Source organism: Gallus gallus, chromosome 2 (genome assembly GCF_016699485.2).
Source record: "Gallus gallus isolate bGalGal1 chromosome 2, bGalGal1.mat.broiler.GRCg7b, whole genome shotgun sequence".
In the NCBI taxonomy this organism is placed as follows: domain Eukaryota; kingdom Metazoa; phylum Chordata; class Aves; order Galliformes; family Phasianidae; genus Gallus; species Gallus gallus.
Window position 1 is genome coordinate 53,430,824 of NC_052533.1, and position 22,505 is coordinate 53,453,328.

The 22,505-nt window shown below is 37.0% G+C and overlaps 1 protein-coding gene across 4 annotated transcripts in view; it reads left to right on the top strand.

The window, feature by feature from the left end:
• Positions 1-22,505, top strand: part of CNTNAP2 (contactin associated protein 2) — a 909,905-nt gene that overhangs the window by 477,596 nt on the left and 409,804 nt on the right. For all 4 annotated transcript variants that reach the window (XM_025147595.3, XM_025147597.3, XM_025147596.3 and 1 more), the window contains one exon: positions 16,821-16,970. In XM_025147595.3, the coding sequence (XP_025003363.2) occupies positions 16,821-16,970 (150 nt within the window). The remainder of the gene's footprint in view (positions 1-16,820; positions 16,971-22,505) is intronic.

Sequence of the window (22,505 nt, forward strand, 5' to 3'; positions counted from 1 at the left end):
CTGCCTGAGGGGAAAAAGGCACTACAGAGGGACCTGGGTAGACTGGACTGATGGGCCAAGGTAAACCATTTCAATAGGGCCAAGTGCCGGGTCCTGCATTTTGGTCACAAGAACCGCAGGCAGCCCTACAGGCTTGGGGAGGAGTGGCTGGAAAGCAGTCTGATGGAAAGGGACCTTGGTGTACTGATGGACAGTCAGCTGAACATGAGCCAGCAGTGTGCCCAGGTGGCCAAGAGGGCCAATGGCATCCTGGCTTGTATCAGGAACAGTGTGGTGAGCAGGACTAGGGAAGTAATCCTGCTTCTGGACTCAGCACTGGTGAGGCACCACTTCGAGTACTGTGTTCAGTTTTGGGCACCTGAGTACAGTAAGGACATGGAGGTGCTGGAGCAAGTCCAAAGAGGGGTAACAAGGCTTGCAAAGGGCTTGGAGAATATGTCCTATGAGGAGAGATTGAAGGAACTGGAGTAGTATGATTAGGTCATGGTTGGACTCGATGATCTTTAAGGTCTTTTCCAATCTGAGTGATTCTGTGATTTTATGATTCTATGGAGATTCTCATCTTTAGGGTTATTTCTGTACATGTCCATAGAGATACAGATACAGTAGGAAATGTTTTTTCTACTACTGGCAGTGCTGAGAGTCATAGAATGGCTTTGGGTGGAAGGGATCTCAAGGATCATCAAGCTCCAACCCCCCTGATGCAGGCAGGGCCACCAACCTCCAAATTTAATACTAGACCAGGCTGCCCAGGGCCCCTTCCAACCTGGCCTTGAACACCTCCAGGGACGGGGCATCCACAACCTCTCTGGGCAGCTTGTTCCATCACCTCACCACTCCCTCTGTAAAGATCTTCCCCCGATATCCAACCTAAATCTTTCCTCCTTCGACTTAAAACCATTTTCCCTTGTTCTGCTGTTATCTACCCTTGTAAAGAGTTGACTTCCCTCCTGTTTATAGGCTCCCCTTAGGTACTGCAAGGCTGCCATGAGGTCACCTCACAGCCTTCTCTTCTCCAGGCTGAACAAGTCCAGCTCCCTCAGCCTGTCTTCATAGGGGAGGTGCTCCAGCCCTCTGATCATCTTTGTGGCCCTCCTCTGGACACTCTCCAACAGCTCCCTGTCTCTCTTGTACTGGGGGCCCCAAACCTGGACGCAGTACTCCAAATGGGGCTTACAGAGATCAGAGTAGAGAGGAACAATCACCTCCCTGTCCCTGCTGTCCAACCCTCTTCTGATGGAGCCCAGGATACCATTTGCCTTCTGAGCAAGAGCACACTGCTGTCTCATGTTAAGATTTCATCCACCCCCAGGTCCTTCTCTGCAGGGCTACTCTCAAGGATTGCTCCTCCCAGTCTGTATATATCCCTGGGATTCCTCTAGCCCACGTGCAAAATCTTGCATTTTGCTGTGTTGAACCTCATTAGATTCACCCAGGTCCACCTTTCAAGTCTGTTGAGTTCCCTCTGAATGGAATCCCTTCCTTCCATTTTGTTAACAGAACCACTCAATTTGATGTCATCAGCAAACTTGCTGAGGGTGCACTCAATTCCATTGTTGATGGATGATGTTAAACAGCACCAGTCCCAAAACAGACCCCTGGCAGACACTGCTTGTTACCGACCTTCACCTGGACATAGAACCATTAGTCACCACCTTTTGCTCTTGATACCTCATTTGCCAAATTTTGGCTGGAAAACTTTCTTATTTCTAACTTTTTTTTTTTTTTTAAGTTGAATTATGTGGAGTGTATTTTTCAGCCTTGATGTCAAAAAGTTCAATGTGTTGTGCCTTAGTGAATTTATCTGTAAACACAACCACAGTTAAATTAAAGCCACTGATTAAAGAATGAAGATGGTGTTTTGTCAAATGTTTTTGTTCTCCTCCCTGTCAATGATATTCTTCTTGTACTCCAGTATTATTATTTAAACGATTTAAATGATTGAATGTATTTAAAGAAATAGTACTAATAGTTGTAGAAGTAGCTAGTATGCATTTACTAAGGCAGGGGCAGGGAGAAGCGTATCTCTTTTCTCCAAAGCAAATGAATTGTGTTGTCGTCAATGGGGATTATGCACTAGCATGTACAAGACCATAGATTCTTCTTTGACAAAATAGAATTCTGTGGTTGATGACTTCCCATGTCTGTAAGACAGTAGCATCAGAGATCACTGCCAAGTCTTATCAGAGTGACTAGTCCTCAGAAGGATTTTTGCTTTCGTTCAGTGACAGGGATAAGGGCTGATTTTGTTCATTGATTTATTTTGACACGTAGTGAGTTTCAGTGCTGAGTGGAAACTTTTTTTTTTCAATTTTTAAGCAACTAATTTTTGAAATGCTAGGCTCACAATCTGGTACATCCCCAAACATAATGTTATATTTGATTCCATACAAGAAATATCTTCTGTAGAAGATAGTGGGATACTGATCTATAAACAGCTGACTGCCAGTCATGTAGTTTGATTGCTGTACTGCAATTGAATCTATGTAATCCAATTTTACAGTTGCATTGTGATGCTGAAGTTCATCTTCTAAATTTCAGTATTCTTCTGCTAGCAAAATTATTAACATATAAAATGTTAATGAAAGCATATATGACATATGCCACAGTCATATTTATGCCTTGTAAGGGAAGTTTGGAGATAATTTTCTGTACTTTATTATTATCTTCAAAAGCAGAAGATTAACATCTGTAATTTTGGCCATGTTAAAATTTCTAATGGAAAACATATGTGTGTACCCTTTTTTTTTATGTACTTCTCGGGATTAAAAGTGAGTCATTAAAAGTGAGTAATCTGATTACACTTTTTGCACATGATAGAACTTGCAAGCTCCATGCAATGACTTTAGCCAGAGCACTATTTAATCAATTGATTGTAAAAATCAGTTTCTCTATTTATTTGAAGATGCACTTATTTTTTAATGGAGTATAATTAAATGTTATGTTTTGAGATGTACAAGATTAGCCAAGACTCTGGATTTACTGAATACTGGAGAATTTTTTGTAATATTGGATTTAAAACTTAGAAGATTCACAAATATTTTATATTAAAGCTTGTAAATTAGTATATGTATGACCAGAGAAGAGTGGGTTAGAAGAAGAAATAAGGTACTGGAAAGAAATTTGGAGCAAGATTAACTGTATTTTGTACACTTGTGCTATCTTTGCTTATCAAAATTCTACTTGAACGTTGTAGTAGCAATCTTTCTTGTTTCACTTCACATTTCTCTATTTTACTCTTTACGAGTATGATGACATAGTGGACTTTTATATGATAGTACGTCATCACTGAACTTTCATATACTGCAAAAGAGTGTTGCATAGATGAAGATATGAATACTGTAAATAATGCATGAATGTCAGGTGGCTCACTGCTATGTATTATCTGACCATTGACCATTTTGACAACATCAAAAGAAACCTAACTGTGCATACTTTTAGTATGTTTATTTGAAGTGCTAAACATAAAACAATAATAATAATAATAATAATCCAATAACTTGAAATTCAAATTGGTAGAGGTTCTGTTAGTCTCAATAACGTTGATTTACATCAGTATAAAACCAAGGAATTATGAAGTAGAGGTAACAGCAGTTATTCATCAGATCCATACAAGTACTGTTCATATCAAGTGTTAAATAAACACTCTTTTACAAAAATACCAAGCCCTGAACAGCTTGAGTCTTTAAGAATCTTGATTTATTTTCTGTCTAAATTGGTTCATTGAATTAGCATGTCTAAAAATACTCAGTTTGTTTTTTTTAACAGTAGTTTTGCTCAAATGATTTTCAGCTTGATTCTATGATGATTCTAGCTCTACTAGGCCCTTTGCATTAGCCACTGTTTGAAGAAAGCTACAAAAGAAATAACTCTTTTATTTCAATTCTTAATTACAATTCATGTAAGTTCTATGTACATCTTTAGCTAAAATATACATGTGAAAGTCTCACTACTTATATATTGCATTGCAGAAGAGGGAGTCAGCCATAAAATTAATAGTGAAACTTACTCAGGATGTAGCAGCACACACAATCACCATAGGCAGCCTGAGAACAGCATGGACCTAAGTTTCAAACACCCACTAAAAGCCTGAAAATTGCTCAGTGCTTGAAACAGAATTGCAAAGGAAACTCAGTTACTGTGATGCCAACTAAAAGTTTGAAGAAGCTGAAGACACAAGGAACAGAGATGTGTTGTGCTGTAGCATATATATGAGAGATTGGTAATTATGCTTTCTTTATATCACAGATATTACAAAAGAAATTCTAATTAGAGGAAATGTCAACTGTTTTACTCTGCTCAGTGATGTATCTGCTTTGTTTTATTTTCCTTTTGTTAAACTGCCTGAAGAAACCAACTTCTGCCAGAGTTACCAAGTAATGACATAGTCATCTAAATGATGATTTAAAACATTCCATTCTTAGGAAATACCAATAATTCTTTGATTGTTATACATCTATGTTCTGTGATCATGACCGTGAATTTCATTCATGTTTATTCACAGAAAGAGCCTCAAAAAGCTTTCATCTCTCTTCTGCCTGCTAACATTCTCAGTTCTATATGTACTTAAAATAGATACTCCATTGCAAAATGATAGAAGAATCCTTTAAATTGTTGGCTTTTGTTGACTACTCCTTGTAGTTAGAAAGATATGCCAGAAGCTAAAAATGACTTAGTAATAATTATTTTAAAAAATATTTAAATATTAGTATAATAAAATTTCTTCTGTGAAAGCATTAAAATAGAAAATAAAATAATTAGGAATATAAATTGCCTTGTAATAGTGACATGCATTTGACTGTTTTGTTTCAGTGTAACTACAAGCAAATTACTTAATCTTGTGCTATAATCCTTATTTGTAAGAAAGGTGCAACAGTTTCTTTCTCATTTGTCTTGCCTACTTGTTTTACAAAACAGCTTATCCTTTACTCTATATAGGTGCAATAGCAAGAGAAGTATAAGAAAAAAAATGTTAGTAGTAGGTAGGTCCTACATTAATATTTATAAGCAAAGGTAAATTCATTATTATGAAGAATATGCTTTGTTTCTGATATTTTGTTTGTACAAGGAAAAATATTCATGTAACTCACACAGGAATTTTAAAGAAGCATTTCTCATTCTTCTTGTTTCACTGATTTCAGTTTTAAATGGTATATTTGAAAATAAATAGTATTTTTCATAAGGCTCATTTTATTACACTGATTTCTGTATACACTTGAAAGAAACGATTTTTCTTTTGTTTTATTGATGTCAACAGCCTGTGGGCTGGTTCGGCTCGGTTACATGAGAAGGGGGTGGGGGGACCCATGACCCACGCCCTGGGAGAAGGGGAAAGGGGAAAAAGGGAAAAGGGTAGAGACGTGTGCCTAAAAACAAAACAGCGGCAGTGACCTGAGGAGGAAAGGTAATTTATTAAACATGATAATGTAGCACAAGATAGCACAATATAATACAGTATGATTGGAATCGAGACTAATAAATCAAATAAAATGAGAGATTGTCCAAAAACTGAAGGCCTTACGTTATCGCTGAAGGTGAGACAGCTAGGGAGCACACACAGAAAGACAAGCAGTAAAAGGAAAAATGGACATCTCGTGTCTGGCGAACAGTTTATCTTTCCCTCAGAATGGAAAATAGAAACAAAACAGTGAAGTCTTCTGGGAGATGTTGCTCTCCTTCTCTTTTGAGAACCAGGCACCTGAAACTATCAACAATGCAGAGAACTGGAGCATTAACTCTTTAACTACCGGTGCCATACATGGTGTTATGATGTGGAATATTGATAACAAAAATCATAAAACCATAACAATTGAGAACAATTTCATTATGTAACACTTCATGTTCAAATATCTGCTTTTGTGCTCCAGAGCTGTCAAAGATATTGCCTTAGTTTTAGAATTAACCTGACTTGTCTACGATATAACATGCTGGTGTTTTAAAGGATCCAATAAGAAAGTTGCATCTGTTCATGCTGGAAATTGCATTTTTTCATTTTATTCTCACTGGAGGAGAGTTTGGAATTTTATTTATTATTATTGTTATTTTTTAATGTAGGACTATGTAGGAATATTTCAAATGCATCTAATGTTATATTAGACAAGTATAATTTGGTCTGAGAGCTTTGCTTTCTCACTTGTTCTTTACACACATACACTCCTCTGCATTCTCTTTTATTTATGTTGTCTGTTTCATTAAAAAGTTCTTTATAATTTAGAGTAGATGCTTTGTAACCTAATATCTGGCTAATATATTCAGGTTTGGCCTAATGAGAAAAAGAAACTTCATTATAATTGTGGTTCATCCACAACTTGAATAGTGGGAATTCGGTTCACAGAGCAAGAACAACAACCTGATAGTGTTGGGAGATAGATGAGTCTCTCTCATAGCCAGGTCATATTTGTCAACTGTTAATTACTATAAAATAATAATCACAAGAATAACAATGATGTTCTTCATTTAAAATTTGTTAAATTATACATAATCTTAAATAGATAAAAACCCCATAACTCTGTCTGAAGCTAATTTATATTTATGTTTTACACAGGAAAACAAATTTTGATGAAAGGAGGGGACTTAAAAAAATAAACAACACAGCAATTGAAATTCTTGAGGAATCCCATTTCCTTGATCACAACAGAGGAGAAGAAGCAAACTGGCAGTAATTTAAAAATGAAAATTTCTGTCATAACTTGACAGCAGATATGAACAAAAGAGACATGATATAGATGAGGACAGAGTAAAATTGAGAGCACAGATGTGAGAGCTAGTGTATGCAGAGACGGATAATATATGTCGAAGCAATGTGACCTTGCTTAGTTTCTATAAATGCTGCAGCTAAAGGACTGTAAGACATATAATTCTGACAGGCAGAATTCTCTCTGACTTGATTCTTATAATAATAGTGGATCAAAAAAAAATAAAAATCATTTCCTCCACATAGCAAGACCATTATTATTATCCTTAAACTAGATATACACTTTTCTACAAACACTCATTACAGAATCAGCTTAGAGAGAAGAAGGCACAACCACATGAAGAACGAAGATACTGTGGCCAATTGAATCACTGAATTTACAGAGAATTCAGGATTCTCTGTATCCTACTTAATGTACTAAATATGGACTAGGATGGTGTTCAAGAGTGGATGTGTAGATACAAATCCACATATCTTTATATACTTGCATTCTATATTTCAGTTCCTAATAAAACAAAACAAACAAACAAGAAAAAAAAAAACAGTTCTTAACAAAAACAACTTTTAAATCCTGTTATATGAGTGTATGAACAAAAGGAAGCAGAGGAAGTTGATTACTTTTGACTGTTACCGTGTCTAAGTGTTATCATTATTTCATGGCAAAATGGTGGGAGAAAATGTAGTTGTAACTGGTATTGTTTAACTGCTATTGTTTATCATAAACAAATTACTTCTTCCATCTGTAGGTTCTGATTTAAATTCTGAGATACTGCTTCCCTACAAGCAGCAAATTATCATTTTAAGATGGTCTATGATAAAGAATTTCTATATTTTCCTCCCACTGAAAATACAGATGTTCATATTTAAACAAGTTACTATGAGACCTATACCTACCGAAGTCTGTATATTTTAACTGTAATCACTCATTTTATTATGCTCTGTGCTTAGTCCCCTGTAGTTGCACACTTTGTATAACTTAATGAACCCAAATAATCTTGATGAAATTTCCCCATTTCTGCAAATTCTCATTGCAAAATACCTCTGGGATCATGATAGGAAGCGATACCAAACAAAACAAACACCAGTAGCATGAAAGCTAGCTCATGAGCATAAGACAGATGGGAATTTCTGAAGGAAAGCCACTGTAAGTGTATGGCACACTTTGCTTACAGATAGAGACATATCTAATTGGAAATTTAGGCTTAGGTACAGTAAAGCCTAGATCTTCAGTGTGTTTTATGGTTAGTTTAAAAAAGTTGGCATAAATAGAACAAGAAGGTTAATCAAACCATGTTTTCTGTGTTGTTTAACCCAATTTTAATCTGTTTTATAGACAGATGACTAAATTATTCTGCTTTGAATGACTTAAAAGCAATGGATGGAAAAAAACTTTTAACAAATGTGTCACTTGATTTTTTTTTACTTCAAGCTGTTTTCCTGACAGTAAGACACAAAGTACAATCCATAATGAAATCTGATTTCATTCAACATGCAATGAAATCTCAGATGTGATTTCATTATGTTTTAACAACAATAAAAGTAAACCACCAAATTTACAGCACCTTTATCTGAAAATTCTTTTCCATAACATCTCTGCGATGTGAGGGCAAGTCATGCATGAAACAACCGTGGTAAATATATTTATTTACTTAGGATTTATTTATTGAATGTGAATTTTGCAGGACATTTGCAGAGCTGTTGTTGTTTTGTACCATACTTCACTGTTGAAATTGCTTTGTGTTGGTGACAAAGTGACTAATAAATATACAATAGAGTAAACAGGTATGTTTTCGGGTGTGCAATACCTTCTATAATCATCTATTTAAGCAAAAAGTAATGTTCAAGTTTTCAACGGTTCAGAACAAACGTGTTTATCATCACTTTTTTTTTTTTAAATTAGTATCAATGTTATCATTGTGTATTTTATGAGGACATTTGAAGGAATTTTTAAAACATATCGGGAAATCAGCATGATTAATTTGACATTCAGATTCCTTTTACATGGTAGTTATATTAAAAATTAGGCTAATTTTAGCCTATGTGTTAGTGTTTGCTTGTTTTTCCTCATTTGTCACTGCAACAAATGACAATTGTAAAACTTAAGGAGTTACAGAAATTTCTTGCCATGCTGGCATTTCAAGGATGACAGCAAAGTAAACATCCATATTAGTTTTTCTGTTATGTGCATGTGTTCTATATAAGGACTCAAATGTGAAAAGTCTGTTTGTTCATTTTTATTTTGGAAAGTGATTTGTTTGCCAGCAGATTCCCAAACAGCTAAATGAACTCACTGATACTCTGAATAAGAATACCCTTTTTGGTATGATTTGGTCCCAACAGTTCCTCCAAGGTCTTCAAGCAAAAAGTATTGGTTTTCAGTAGCAGTCATATATTCCTGTTATAATGAAAAGGTTGTGCTCAGCCAAGTCTAACTGGCAGCATTATGAGAGCTTTAGTAACAGTGAACTCAGTGGTTTATTACAATTCTGCTTATGAACTATGTAGGTCAGTGATTTATTTTCATAAAATGCTAGTGACAGCCTATACTACACATCACAATGTTGTTAACTTCAGTAAACATACAAAGATAATATGTTCTCATGATTTATTGACAGTGGGTCGGGTCTTATAATTACTAACTGTATGTGACTGTTTAATAGAATGCAACAGACAGTATGCCATGAAGAATGATTATAGCCGTACAATTCAAATTCCTATCAAGATGAGATCTTAGTGAGGAATGAGATGAAATTTTCAGACACTAAGTAATCTAATTTTGCATTAATATGTTTTCATAAAAGCTGCAGAAAGGAAAAGAAAAAATGTCTAGATCTGAGTTTCAACCTTTCTGTTGTGTTCTGGACACATCTGGCATTTGTCTTCAGTGCCGTAGGTATCCATCCTGTATGTATATGTATGTATATAGAAAGACATATTCAAGTAGATACACTGTATGCTTTTTTGCATCGTAAGAGGTGATGTTAATATGTTGCTTTATTTTATTTATTTTTTGCATCAAATATGTTGAACTAATCATTAGAAATTAATGGTTAAAAGATAATATTTTAAATCAGGATTGTGATCACCACAAGGGATAAAATCATAGAAGCACAGATCATAGAATCCTTAGAGTTGGAAGGGACCTTTGAAGGTCACCTAGTCCACCTCCCCTGCAATGAACAAGGACATCTACAGCTAGATCAGGTGCCCAGGGTCTGATCCAACCTTGCCTTCATAGTCTCCAGGGACAAGGCATCCACCACATCACTAGGCAACCTGTTCCAGTACCTCACCAGCTACACTGTAAAAAACTTTTTCCTTATATTTAACCTAAATCTACCCTCTTTAAGCTTGAAATCATTTCCCCTTGTCCTATCACCACAGACCCTACTAACGAGTTTTTCCCCTTCCTTCCTTCAGCTCTCCCTTAGATACTGAAGGCCACTATCAGGTAACCTTGCAGCCTTCTCTTCTCCAGGTTCTCCAGCTCTCTCAGCCTGTCCTCATAGGAGAGGTGTTCCATCCTTTAAAACATTTTTGTGGCCTTTCTCTTTATGTTCTCCAACAGGTCTATGTCTCTCCTGTACAGAGGGCTCCACATTTGTATGCAGTACTCCAAGTGAGGCCTCACCAGCACAGAGTAGAGGGGCAGGATCACTGCCCTCTACCTGTTTACTATGCTTCTTTTGATGCAGCCCAGGTTACAGTTCGACTTCTAGGCTGTGAGGACACTTTCTGGCTCATGTCCAGCTTCCCATCCACCTGCACTCCCTGGTCTTTTTTCAGCAGGGACAGTTCTTTGTCCATCAAAGAGTACACCCATCGAAAGCATCTTTCCAATATGGAGAGAAGGATGTAGTGGGGTTGATCAAAGGCCATACTGAAGTCCACATTGATGATATCAGTGGTTCTTCCTTTGTCCATTGATGCAGTGACAGCATCGTAAAAGGCCACTAGGTTGGTCAAGCAGGATTTGCCCTTAACAAAGCCATGCTGGTTTTCCTATATCACTTCTCTGCCTTCCATGGCCCTTAGCATAGCTTCTAGGAGGATCTGATCCATGATCTTTCCTGGCACCGAGGTGAGACTGACAGGTTCTCAGGGTCATCCTTTTTACCCTTCTTAGAAATGGATGTGATGTTGCCATTTTCCAGTCACCAGGGGCATCACCTGATTGCCATCACTTTTCAAGTATCACTCAGAGTGGCTGGTGACAACACCAGCTAATCCCTTAGGACTCTGGGATGTACTTCATCAGGATATGTAGATCTGTGGACGTTCAGATTCCTCAGGTGGTCAAGAACCTGACCTTTGCTTACAGTGGGAGGGACATGGTTTCTTCAATCCCTTCCTATCAAAGCAAATATTTGTGAGTTGTGTGATAAGCAGTTATCAGAGCAGACAGGTCAAAAAGTTGTTAAGTACTTCAGCCTTCTCTTTCTCTGTTGGTACCAGCCTGCCTGTGCCACTCACTAGTGAGGGTGACTTTTCTCTTCTGGTTGAGCTACCTGCAGAAGCCTTCCTTTTTCTTCTCGGCAAGCTAAGCCAACTTCATTTCCAGCTTGGCACTGACGCTCTTGATCCCATCCTTACACAGCCTAGAAGCTTCCCTGTACTCTTCCCATGGTACCTATCCCTGTTTCCACTGCCTGTGCATTTTCTTCTTGCTCTTCAGTTTGACAAGATCCTGGTTCAGCCACACCAGTCACCTGCCTTCCTTTTCTGACTTGCTACACCTGGGAATGGAGAGCTCTTGCATGCTGAGGAAAGCTTCCTTAAAGATCTGTCAGGTCTGCACCTGTGCCCAAGAGGATAGTTTCCCAGAGTGTTTTGTTGACTAACTCCCTGAAGTGCTAGAACTTAGCTTTCCTAAAATTTAGCACTGTAATTCTACTCTTTGCCTATCTCATACCCCTCCAGACCATGAACTGAACCATAGCAAGGTCAGTACAGCCCAGGCAGTCTCCAGTCCTGGTGTCAACAATCAGTTCATTTGCACTGGTGAGCAACAGGTCCAGTATTGCATTCCCTCTGTGGGGCCATCATAATTACCTGACTCAGGAAGTTGTCTTCAGTGCATTCTAGGAGCCTTCTAAATCACCCACAGCTCACTACACTGCTTTTCCAGAGGATATGTGGGTGGTTGAAGTCCTACAGCAGGATGAGCACTTGCGATTGTGATGCCTCCTGTAGGTGCAAGTAGAAGACTTCACTGACAGGCTTGGCTTGATCAGATGGCCTGTGGTAGACACCGATCACAGGCCTTCCTTGGCTGCCTCAGTCTCTATCACCCATAGGCTTTTAACTTGCTCATGACTGTTCTTTAGGGACAGCTCTTCACGTTCTATTCCCTTCTTGATGTAGACAGCAACACCCAGCTGCCCTCCTTCCTCACCTGTCCCCTCTGACCAGCTTGTAGCTGTTAATAGCCACACCTTTCAAGGCACTGAGTCCTTTGAGGCCCCTGCTATCACCCTGTCCCTCTACATAGCTATGCCATCCCACACCTCATCATGGACCTTTCTACCCCTTTGAGAAAGGCAAGTCCCATCCACTGCCCACAAACTCAGTACCATCTTGTCAAAAAAAATTCTGGTGATGGCACCAGCTGCAATGCCATGTATTTAAAAATAAGAGCCTTTGTTTTATTTCTGTGTCCTCATCCAATACAGGAGGCAAAGAAGAAAAGATGATGTATGCATTCAATTCCCTTAGACATCATCACAAGGCCATGAAGCCCCTTTTCATAGACCTTGTCTCACATGTAGCTGCATTATCTCTCCCTGTATGGAAAAGCAATTAACAGGTTGTAGTCTGATGGCTGTACCAGGCTAGGTGGTTTCCTGGCGACATCCTCCACCTGAGCCCCAGGAAGACAGCAGACTTCTCTAAAAATAGGGTTTGCTCACCATATTGGATGTGCAGTTCCCAGTAGGGAAGAATCACCTACAATGAATACTTGTCTCTTTCTTCAGTGATGTAGTCTTAACACTGGGGGAAAGCTTCTTGCAATTTGGTTTAGTTAGTTTGTCTAGTCTGAGTGGGCTGTTATATCCCACAAATGGGCCTTCCACATTCAGGGCTACATACCTGTTGTGGAGAAGGACCTGGTGGGGTGGAACAGGCAAGGAGGGTTTTGATTTGCAGCTTCAAGTACAGACTTGCCTCCATCCACTCCTTTCCTTTGTGTTCTTGCCTCCAGCCTTGCAGTATTTTTCCTCAACTTTATGTGATACATGCTGCCTTGGGTTTGGGGGGGTTATTTTATTTTATTTTATTTTATTTTGGATGAAAAAACCTGTTTGTGTATGGGTGAATTGTGGTTTCCCTGCTCCTTCTTTTTGTTCCCAATTACACTTTTTAATGTATATATTTCATCCTGTAGCCTTACCACAAGGCAGAGCAGATTGTCTACATGCTCACAGCTCACATAGCTGTTCTGACTGCTGCACCACCATACCAGTGAAAGGCTTGTGCATTCTACTTAGCCTGATGTCTGGAAACTATACAGTTGCCTTCAAATTTAGTCAGTGTTACAACATCCATCCTGACAGGAGCAGACATACTGGCTCTTATTTGGGTGCTGTAGTGGAAATTTGAGCACCTTGTAGGAAGGGAAGGCCAACATAGGGGAACTAAAGTGCATGCAATGCACCCGAGTGACCGGAAGGGGTGGAGCCAGGATCCACCCCTTGCCAGACCTCATATAAGGGTTGACAGTGGAGGTAACGATATATCTCTGGAGGTCCCTGCTTACCTGAGGCTTTCTGAAGGAAAACGGTTTATTCTTTTTGCACCCACTGCTACTGTGTCTGAGTGTATTCTCACTTGCTACAGCCTGGGATCTTGCTGCTTGGCTATCACTGTTGCACTTTCCATTGCATCATAATCATATTACAGATGGCAAAAGTCTGTTTTCTTCTTTTCTTCAAGAATTAGAATATTTCTCCTCAAGAAAAGAGAGCTAATTTTTCTTCTTCTCTACATCCCACAGTTCCTAATAGAGGTAGCTGAATTCTCCAATAAAAACTAATCAGGAAGTGAAACACACAGCTGTAAACAATTTCTTAGTCTGATGATTTCTGAGAGGCAGTACATTTTTTTAGCCTATGTATGTAGTTCTAGTCTATGTTCTACTGTTGTAGAAAATATCATACGAGAACAATAGGGTTACAATGAAGCTAACTTTTTTAGTTTTCTTAGAGCTGCATAACATATACAGTCTAAAATGCAAATCTGGATAACCAGAAGTATACCAGGTTTTATGTATTTTATTAACAATCTAAAAAAAAAAAAAAAAAAAATCACAAGATGAAGAATAATGTCCTTAAAAGTTATTTATTTGAGAGAGATGCTTGCCATGTTAGGCAGCAATGAAAATGCAGCGCAGAAAAAGAAAACTAGTGATGTTTCAGTGTTTTAAGAGGAGATGTACTCAGAAGAACCCTTTAGAGGTGTGACATAATTCCTCCTGCTATTATCTGTCGTGGTGCAAAAGCTTATCTCGAATTGGTAGGGATGGCAGTAAAAGATATGCTGATATTTTCACATCACATTCTATAGTTTTAGATCTGTAATACCCTCCTATCTAGGGAAGGCCTTAAGCATACCTCTCTATAGACTTGTGAATGAAGAGACTCAGCTACTACTTTCATCCTTTAATAGAAAAGTTTTAATTTTGCCCAGAAGTCTGTGATCATTGCCATTCATTTCAGGGTAATAATGAATTCCTTGACAACCTTGACAAAAACTGAAATGGATTTTTTTTGAATTATAGATTATCTCAAGCTGTTAAACTGGGATTTTTAACTATAGTCTGATACACTTCAGCTACAGTAGCATATACTTAAAAAAAGTCCTCTCTGAATTTATATGTAAAATATAACTTTGTGAGTTGGAATTCAGTGTTCTTTTCTATTGATTTGTAAAATATAGTGAAAAAGGAGCTCATAAACCAAGAGAAATCTTAACTAAAAATCATTTATTCTCACACTAGGTTGACTAAGCCATAATACAAATATTTCTTAATGACATGTTAGGGGGAAGTTCTTTACCAGGAGAGCGGTGAGGTGCTGGAACGGGCTGTGCAGAGAGGTTATGGATGCCCCGTCCCTGGAGGTGTTCAAGGCCAGGTTGGATGGGGCACTGGGCAACCTGGTCTAGTAAATGGGGAGGTTGGTGGGCCTACCCAGCAGGGGGGTTGGAGCTTGATGATCCTTGAGATCCCTTCCAACCCAGGCCATTCTGTGATGTCTATTTGCACTAATGAATCTTTCAAGACTATTCCAATATATAACACTCTGTTATATGAGAACATGATCTTGTATCTTAAACATATAGAAACATTTGGAAAAAATATTCATTAAATGTCTAGGTATATAACCAACAAATATACAGAGTGGTGTGGTTAGAATGGCATCCAAAGATAGCATAGCTAGAAAGATTACAAACCAAAATAGATGAAAAATGCTCATCTGTGTCATGGGCTCACAGGAAAAACTCCAAGAGGAGCAATCTACAGAAAAAGATCCTTTCCCTGTGGCAGTCAGTCCTTAAATGGGGTCCAGGAGAGGTGCAGCAGGCTTCACCCCTTCTGGTCTCACAGGTGAATTGCCTTCACCTGTGCTCCCATGGCTGACTCAGTATTTGTCTCAGGTGATCAGTCAGAGGTTCAGGCCATGATTCAACAGTTCCCATACACTAGGTATATCTGTTTGTCATGAAACATTATTTTTTCATAAGAGATGTCGTTAGAATATTCTGCAATTTTGTCTTCTTTTATGTTTCTGATGGTATTACATGTTCTGTTTAATTTTAGATGCAGTGTATTGCATTGCACTGCAGCTTATTTTTGTGAAGTGCGTTTGGTAAGATGATAGCACCTTTTTCTAGGTGAAGATCTGTTGCTTTAAAAAGGTGTATTATCTGGAATTTTGTTTTACGAGAATATATGCCACTTACTTGTTGATACCATGTAAGTCCCTTCCAAAAAAAAAAAAAAAAAAAAAAAAAAAAAAAAAAGACCAGAACAAGCAACCACTCTTTTCTCTTTTGCTGTTTGTAAATGTCAACTTAACATGCTAAGCAAAATGGCTTTCTACTAGCTCCCGGAGGCAATTGAAACAGTACTTTCTTTTTTTTTGTTTGTTTGATTGATTGTTGTTTTTGTTGTTGTTGTTGGCTATAGTTTGTTGTTGTTTGTTTGGAAAAAGAAAAAGAATGAACGGATTCATGTACTTCATTGCTGGTACATATATAAATACATACTGTCACATATATAAGAATATATATCATATATATATATTAGCCTATATACGTAGTCTGTGTTCTACTTTTGTTTAAAATGTCATATATATATATATATTACGTTATATTACATTATATATATATTAGTATACATATATATGTATTACATCATATATGTAATATAATATATATATATAATATATATTATATAATATATATTATATAATATATAGTGTATATGTATACTGTCAGTATAGGGAGCATAGTGATTCTCTAAGGTTCAGGTTTTTGGTAGACATTTTGCTGGATTTGTGATAATGTCTTCATTTTACTCTGACTAAGCTCACATCTCAGTTACAAGATTATCTGCATATTCACTTTCTACGGAAGTTTTCCTCACTCCTCTTTTTTCTTTCTTTTTTCTTGCAAATATGTAGCTTTAGATAAGGGCAACAATCGTAACCATAATGTAGCCACAGGAGTCACTTGTATGTGTGGACCTATGGATTATAATTAAATTTATTAATCAATGTATTTTCCTTTTGAGCTTGGTCACAGAAATGATTAAAATACATTTCTTATTAGAGAAATATAGAATATTGCTTTTTGGTGGGTAAGGGTTAACATATATTTAAAAATACTTATACTTGTCAGAATGGTCAGTTCAATAGCTTCAAGATTTGCACTTATCCTGATAATGCCATTTTTATTTTAATAGCTACTTTAATAATACTTCCTGGTTTTCATTCTGAAATTATTTCATTTCTGAAATAGGCTTCATTTAACTTTGCAAAAGAGATTGGAAGAGGCAGCATTAGCTACTTATAAATAATAAATATTGCACAGTGTAAAGTGTTTCAATGTTTCCTGTTCTTTCTAGGCTCTGGTCTCAATGATGGGCAGTGGCATGAAGTTCGATTCCTAGCTAAAGAAAATTTTGCTGTTCTCACCATTGACGGAGATGAAGCTTCAGCTGTTCGCACAAACAGCGCTCTACAAGTTAAAACTGGAGAGAAATATTTATTTGGAGGTAAAAAAAAAAAACATAATAAACATCTGCTTAAAATGTTGTTCTCTCTGTGTGAGATGGAGCTCAGACTGTAGTTCAGTCACTTAATATTTGGATCTTCTGAAATGACTGAGTGCTGTTTGTCAAAAAAGTGTAGCAGAATGCTAAACTATTGTACAAGAGATGATCCAACTTTGAATGAATCTCTGTATCTTCCCAGAATATTTCATCCTCTGAATGGGAACCTTCCCAATATTAGTAGCCTAATTAAATAGCACTAGGAGAAAAAAGATTCTTTATTTTCAGTTTTGGAAACCTGAAGACAGAAAATATCCCTGATCTTAGCCTTTTGCTGTTCTGTTTTTTGGTTTTGTTGTTGTTGTTATGGGTTTTTTTAAGAGCTGTCATTGTTAGGAGTAATTGTGAGCTTTCATAAATTAAAACCGTATGTTGTTCAGTATTTCAGATTATTAATAGTCCATATACCACAAGTAGTTATTGCAGATTATGGTTAGAATATTTTTCAAAGTGAGATATTTAGGAACTTCAAGCCTTCGCAAAACCTGTCAGCAAATGAAGTCTTTTTATTAGTTTCATTAGGATTAAGTTGAGATAGATAATGTATCAACTATTTGTTTGTTTGTTTGTTTTAGTTTTGTTTTGGTTTTTTTTCCCTGCAAATATGCATAAGTGGTTACAGAAGAGTCTATCTCTTGAATTCAAAGGATGATATATTATGGTTTCAGAAATTGCAAAATCAGCACTTCTGTAAGTCTTTCAACACATATTCACTTCTGATCTAAATTTTTCTATTTCATTCTTGTGTGCAAATAGTCAAGTTCTCCAAGCTTTCCTTTTCAGTGACCTCAAATTAAGTATTTTTAGTTATATTTTGGTTTCCTGGTATTAAAATATCAAATACGAAGTATATACAGTGTTGTTGTCTTGGCTGAACAATAGTTTAGAGTTTCAGCACTGCAGAACAATACAGTTACAAGTGTACGACAGAGAATTTAAAGAGAAAAGTAATTACAATAATGTGAGTGTTACCTTAAAGTAGCAAGGTAGACAGTACATATACTTCTTTCTGTGAAAATTACCACAGCTTTCTCTACAAGAGAAATACCATGGATATAAATGGGAATTCTGCAGACAATAATTGTTTTTATTAAAAAAAAAAAATATATATATATCATTTTCATACCTTCTTGTCAAAACTTTTCACTGGCAATATTCCATAGTATTAACTTTATAATAAAACAGACTATTTATAAGAATTTGGAGTGGATTAAAGATTGAATGGGCAAGGAGAACATCACCATGCTAAATGTAATGAATAAATGCTCCAAAAAAATCACAAATATTGAATTAACTTTCACACAGATATATTCACAGTGATGTCTGAAAAAGCCATCAGTTTTACTCATAGGATTTTGATTATCACTTGATTATGATTGTGTCCTTAATAACAATAAAAGTAAATACAGGGAATGCAGAAACCCAGCATGGCTGTATATTTCTTTTTGCATCAGAAATTTTGGCACAAGTAGGAACATGTCTGTGAGTCAGAGTTCTCCCTGCCTTTTTGTCCATGCAAATGGAAAGACTAATGTCAAACTCAACATACTGTAGACACCAGGGTTAACAACAATAGGTGGTTCAGACACACAAAAATTAGTCAACCTTCCTGTTTAACAGCTACCTTCGGTTATCATTTTCATTTGGCTTTTTGCAGAAACCGGACCTGACTGACACTCTGTGAAATCATAGCTTTTATCAGAACTTGTTCCTGAATCTGTTCTGGTTTTTCCTCAGTTTGTTTTTATTCTAACAGAGACAGTTGTAAAAGCCCTACTTCGGTAGTCAACAATATGTACCATAATTAATGTTTGAAAAAAAGAGAAATCAGAATCTTGTGATTTCTGCCCACAAAACTAATTTTAGAACTTCTCTAGTTTTAAGGCAGACTATGAAGGTTTCTTCATTTTCTATTGGAATCATTTTCTGTACTTCTACAGTTCTTTTTCACCTCCTTTGTGCCTTTTCTCTAGATATATTTCTCTAGATTTAATTTGGGGGGGTTAGTGTTAATAGCTTACTATCTTTCTGTATAAATTCCACCTCACTGCTTTTATTTACCTTCTCTTTCTTGACCTGGATTTGGATTTTTGGAAAGAAGTGAACTACCTTTTCCTACTAAACTCCAGAGAATTATGCTTCTTTGTTGTTTCCAATTACATGCATAAAACAAAAAGGAAGAGCAGAGAAAGTGAAACACAGAGTGAAAATGAGTTGATTTACATTGCTGGAGATAAGGGCCTGTTGTGAGAAATCTTAAACTTGCACCCAACTACCGAATAGCCTAGTGACCAGAGGAAATACCTGATTAGAGACATAAATTTAAAATTATTTCTGTTTTATAGCATTTCATCTTAATTGTGACTCCTTTCCCTCTCCTTTTTACTGTCTTAAAGATGACAGTTTTTTTGTATGAGTGGTAAACCTTCAGCGAGAACAAAGGTATGCAGTGAGCATCTGCCAATCCATTATGCTGCTTTTTCTGATAAGCAAGGATGAATGGACTATGTGGTAAGTTTCCTAAGAGATGCCAGCCTGTGGCATATAGGAAATCCTTTCTGTACAGGTGTACAAACCGTATTCTGTATAGGCTCTTTTTCCTGGAGTGGAATTAATTTGTTTCTGAAGTTTGTGTTGGTCTAAAATCTTACCAAGGATCTGGAAGGAAGAGGGAGAAGAGGAAAGTAAAGTACAAGAAGAAAATACACCTTCCTCTGTTTCATATGTGTAGGGCTCTCCTATGTGTGAATATAGCTTTCTTTAAACCTGTTATCTACAACCAGAGTATGTGAGTATGTATTTAATTTTGTCATGGAGTTATCTCTAGATCTGTGTTTGTGACAGTAGCACAAGCCCTGAAGGAGACAAAAGAGAGGGAGGGAAAAAAAGTACTAGCTGCTTTGCTGCCCAGCCAGACCTGGCCTCGTGACTAATGAGGCAAGGCACTTGTGGGCCATGCACTCTGGCAGAGGGGGATTTGGGGAAGGGTAGGGAGATAGCAGGTGGGTCTTAAAAAACAAACAAACAAAACAAACAAACAAAAAAAAACCAACAGCAACGATCTGAGGAGGAATGGTAATTTACTAAATCCAACAAAATCAAACAAAATGAGAGAGAAAAGTGTCCAACGCTAAGACTGCAGGGGAACCATGTGCTTTCTCCACGGCAAACCAAGATTCAGCAAGAGGGAGAGTGGCTGGTGTCCTGCCAGGAGCTCCACCTTTCTTCCTCTGCAGGTGAAGTCCTCCAGGAATGTTGCTCCTCCCCTCCCCTCTGAGAACCCAAAATGCCCAAAAAAGGCAGTCCACAGAACCAGAACATTAAGTCTTTAGCTCCTACTATTTTACATGATGTTATGATGTGGAATACTGACAACAACAATCACAAAATCACAACAAATTTTTATCATGTTGTCCGTTTTTTATCATTACGAGCATCCATCAGTAATAGCTGTTATAGTCATGGTCAAACTACCTAGATAGTGTACTTGGGACTTCAGAAGCACTTGTACAGTCACAATAAAAAGTATTCAGACAACAAGGATTGGAATGGGCTGTATTTTTTAACAACCCTCTTGCTTTGGATTGTTAAATCCAATACATTTGTGAGTCAGTTAATCAGCAAAGAATGTAAATACGCAGAATTTATAAACCTGAGTAAAACAAGCAAGTGTTTACTAGTTCTTTCTCTTTACTATTTGAATCCTCATTTGTCTTCACTGTTCAGTTTAAGTGTAAATACATAAAAAAATAAGCACAGGTTAGTGTAGGCATCTAAGTCTCTCTCTGCTACTTATTATAATACAATTCTTGATCACCTCATCTGCTTTCTCCCCCAGTAAACACTAAAACACAAAATCATAATCCTTTTGTGTATGTGACAGCACTGAAGAGAGGCTGATCAACATTGCCACTTAATTCTGAGTTTCATGTTTTACATCATTCATAGTTTTCTTTCTTTCACTGAGATAATTTTCATGTTATACAAATGAGACCAAATAAAATACTGCTGACATTCTGTGATTAAGTACTGTCAATAACTTTGTCAGTGATGTTATAATATGTCAGTCCATCAACATATTGCTTACAACAATGCAAGTAAATATGCTAAAAGTGAATCAATCTCCTAAAGAAAAATAGGTGCAGGCAGGAAACTGATACTTCATGAAAACAAATAAAAAAGTCAAATGCGTGATAATATGAATTTAGGAATGGATATATGGAAGCACAAGTCCTGCTGTAATAACTTCAGCCAGGTCTTATTAGAGATGGGAAATGTCTGTCCACTTAAAAATGAATGAATGCAATTTTCAGATGTTCTCTCCTTATTTTATATAGTATAAATCTCTTGCTAAGCTGAAGATCTTGGCCTCAGTGTCAATATCTGGAAGTTTCTCAGAAAAATAAAATGAAGGAACTGCATTCTATCTGCTATATTTTACTCTTCCCCGTCTGTCCTGATTTCAGCTGAGACAGTTTTAACAGAACATATATATTTTGGTTATTGCTGACTGATGGGAGCGTACCTAGAGCAGGGCTAGGAAGAGCCACTGCCTTTATGGTGCAGCAGCAGGGGACAGGGCAGAGCCAGGAGAGCAGGCCTGAATTACGTAAGCAGTTATTCCATAACATGTGACACGATAGGAAGGCCACAAACTGACTGGAATCTGCTCAAGGATTCCTGGGCATCAGTCATTGAGATCTTGCGTTGGTAGTGGAGCATTTGGTCAGCAGACAGTTATGTTGCTAGCAAGGCATTGATTGATGGGTCGTGAGTAATTGCATTGTGGAGATATGTATTTTTATCATCATCATGGCATTAGAAATCACAAATATATCTGTCCAAGTTGAATTTCTATGTGAACAGTAAGTGCATATTCTTTCCCAGAGTTTGAAAATAATCATGCTCCTAAATAATGGTGAATATTAGTAATGTAATAGTACATCTATAATTTAACCTGCTTTCTAGGATATCAGGGTTCTGTCTCCAGATGTACAAAATGGGCTTATTGTCCATAGCCACAATTCAGCATATTCAACATACCTACACACACGAACAAACAAAATAGCTAAATTCCTAGTGTCACTGATAGGTCATATAGTTTTCAAAGCCTTTTTATGTTTTGGAAAGTGATTTACTGATCTTCTTGCTATTGGATTTTCCATATATAGGGAGTTATCTGATTTTCCTCTTTAAAATGATAGAACCTATGTCCAATTCTCCTTTTCCTTCCTCTGAATTAGAACAAATTTTTCAATTGCATTTCAGATTTTTAAGGACATAAATAAACAACTGTTACTGTTATAAATAACAGTAAGCAAAATGTTGCCTACCTGCCTACACAGGACCCTTCCAAATCAAGATATTTTAGGATTCATTGACTCTGGTAACAGAAAACTGACTTGCGTCTTTCAGAAAATTTACCTTTCTATATAATTGTGAGCATGAATATCTTTGGAAATCTGGTTTAATGTGTCA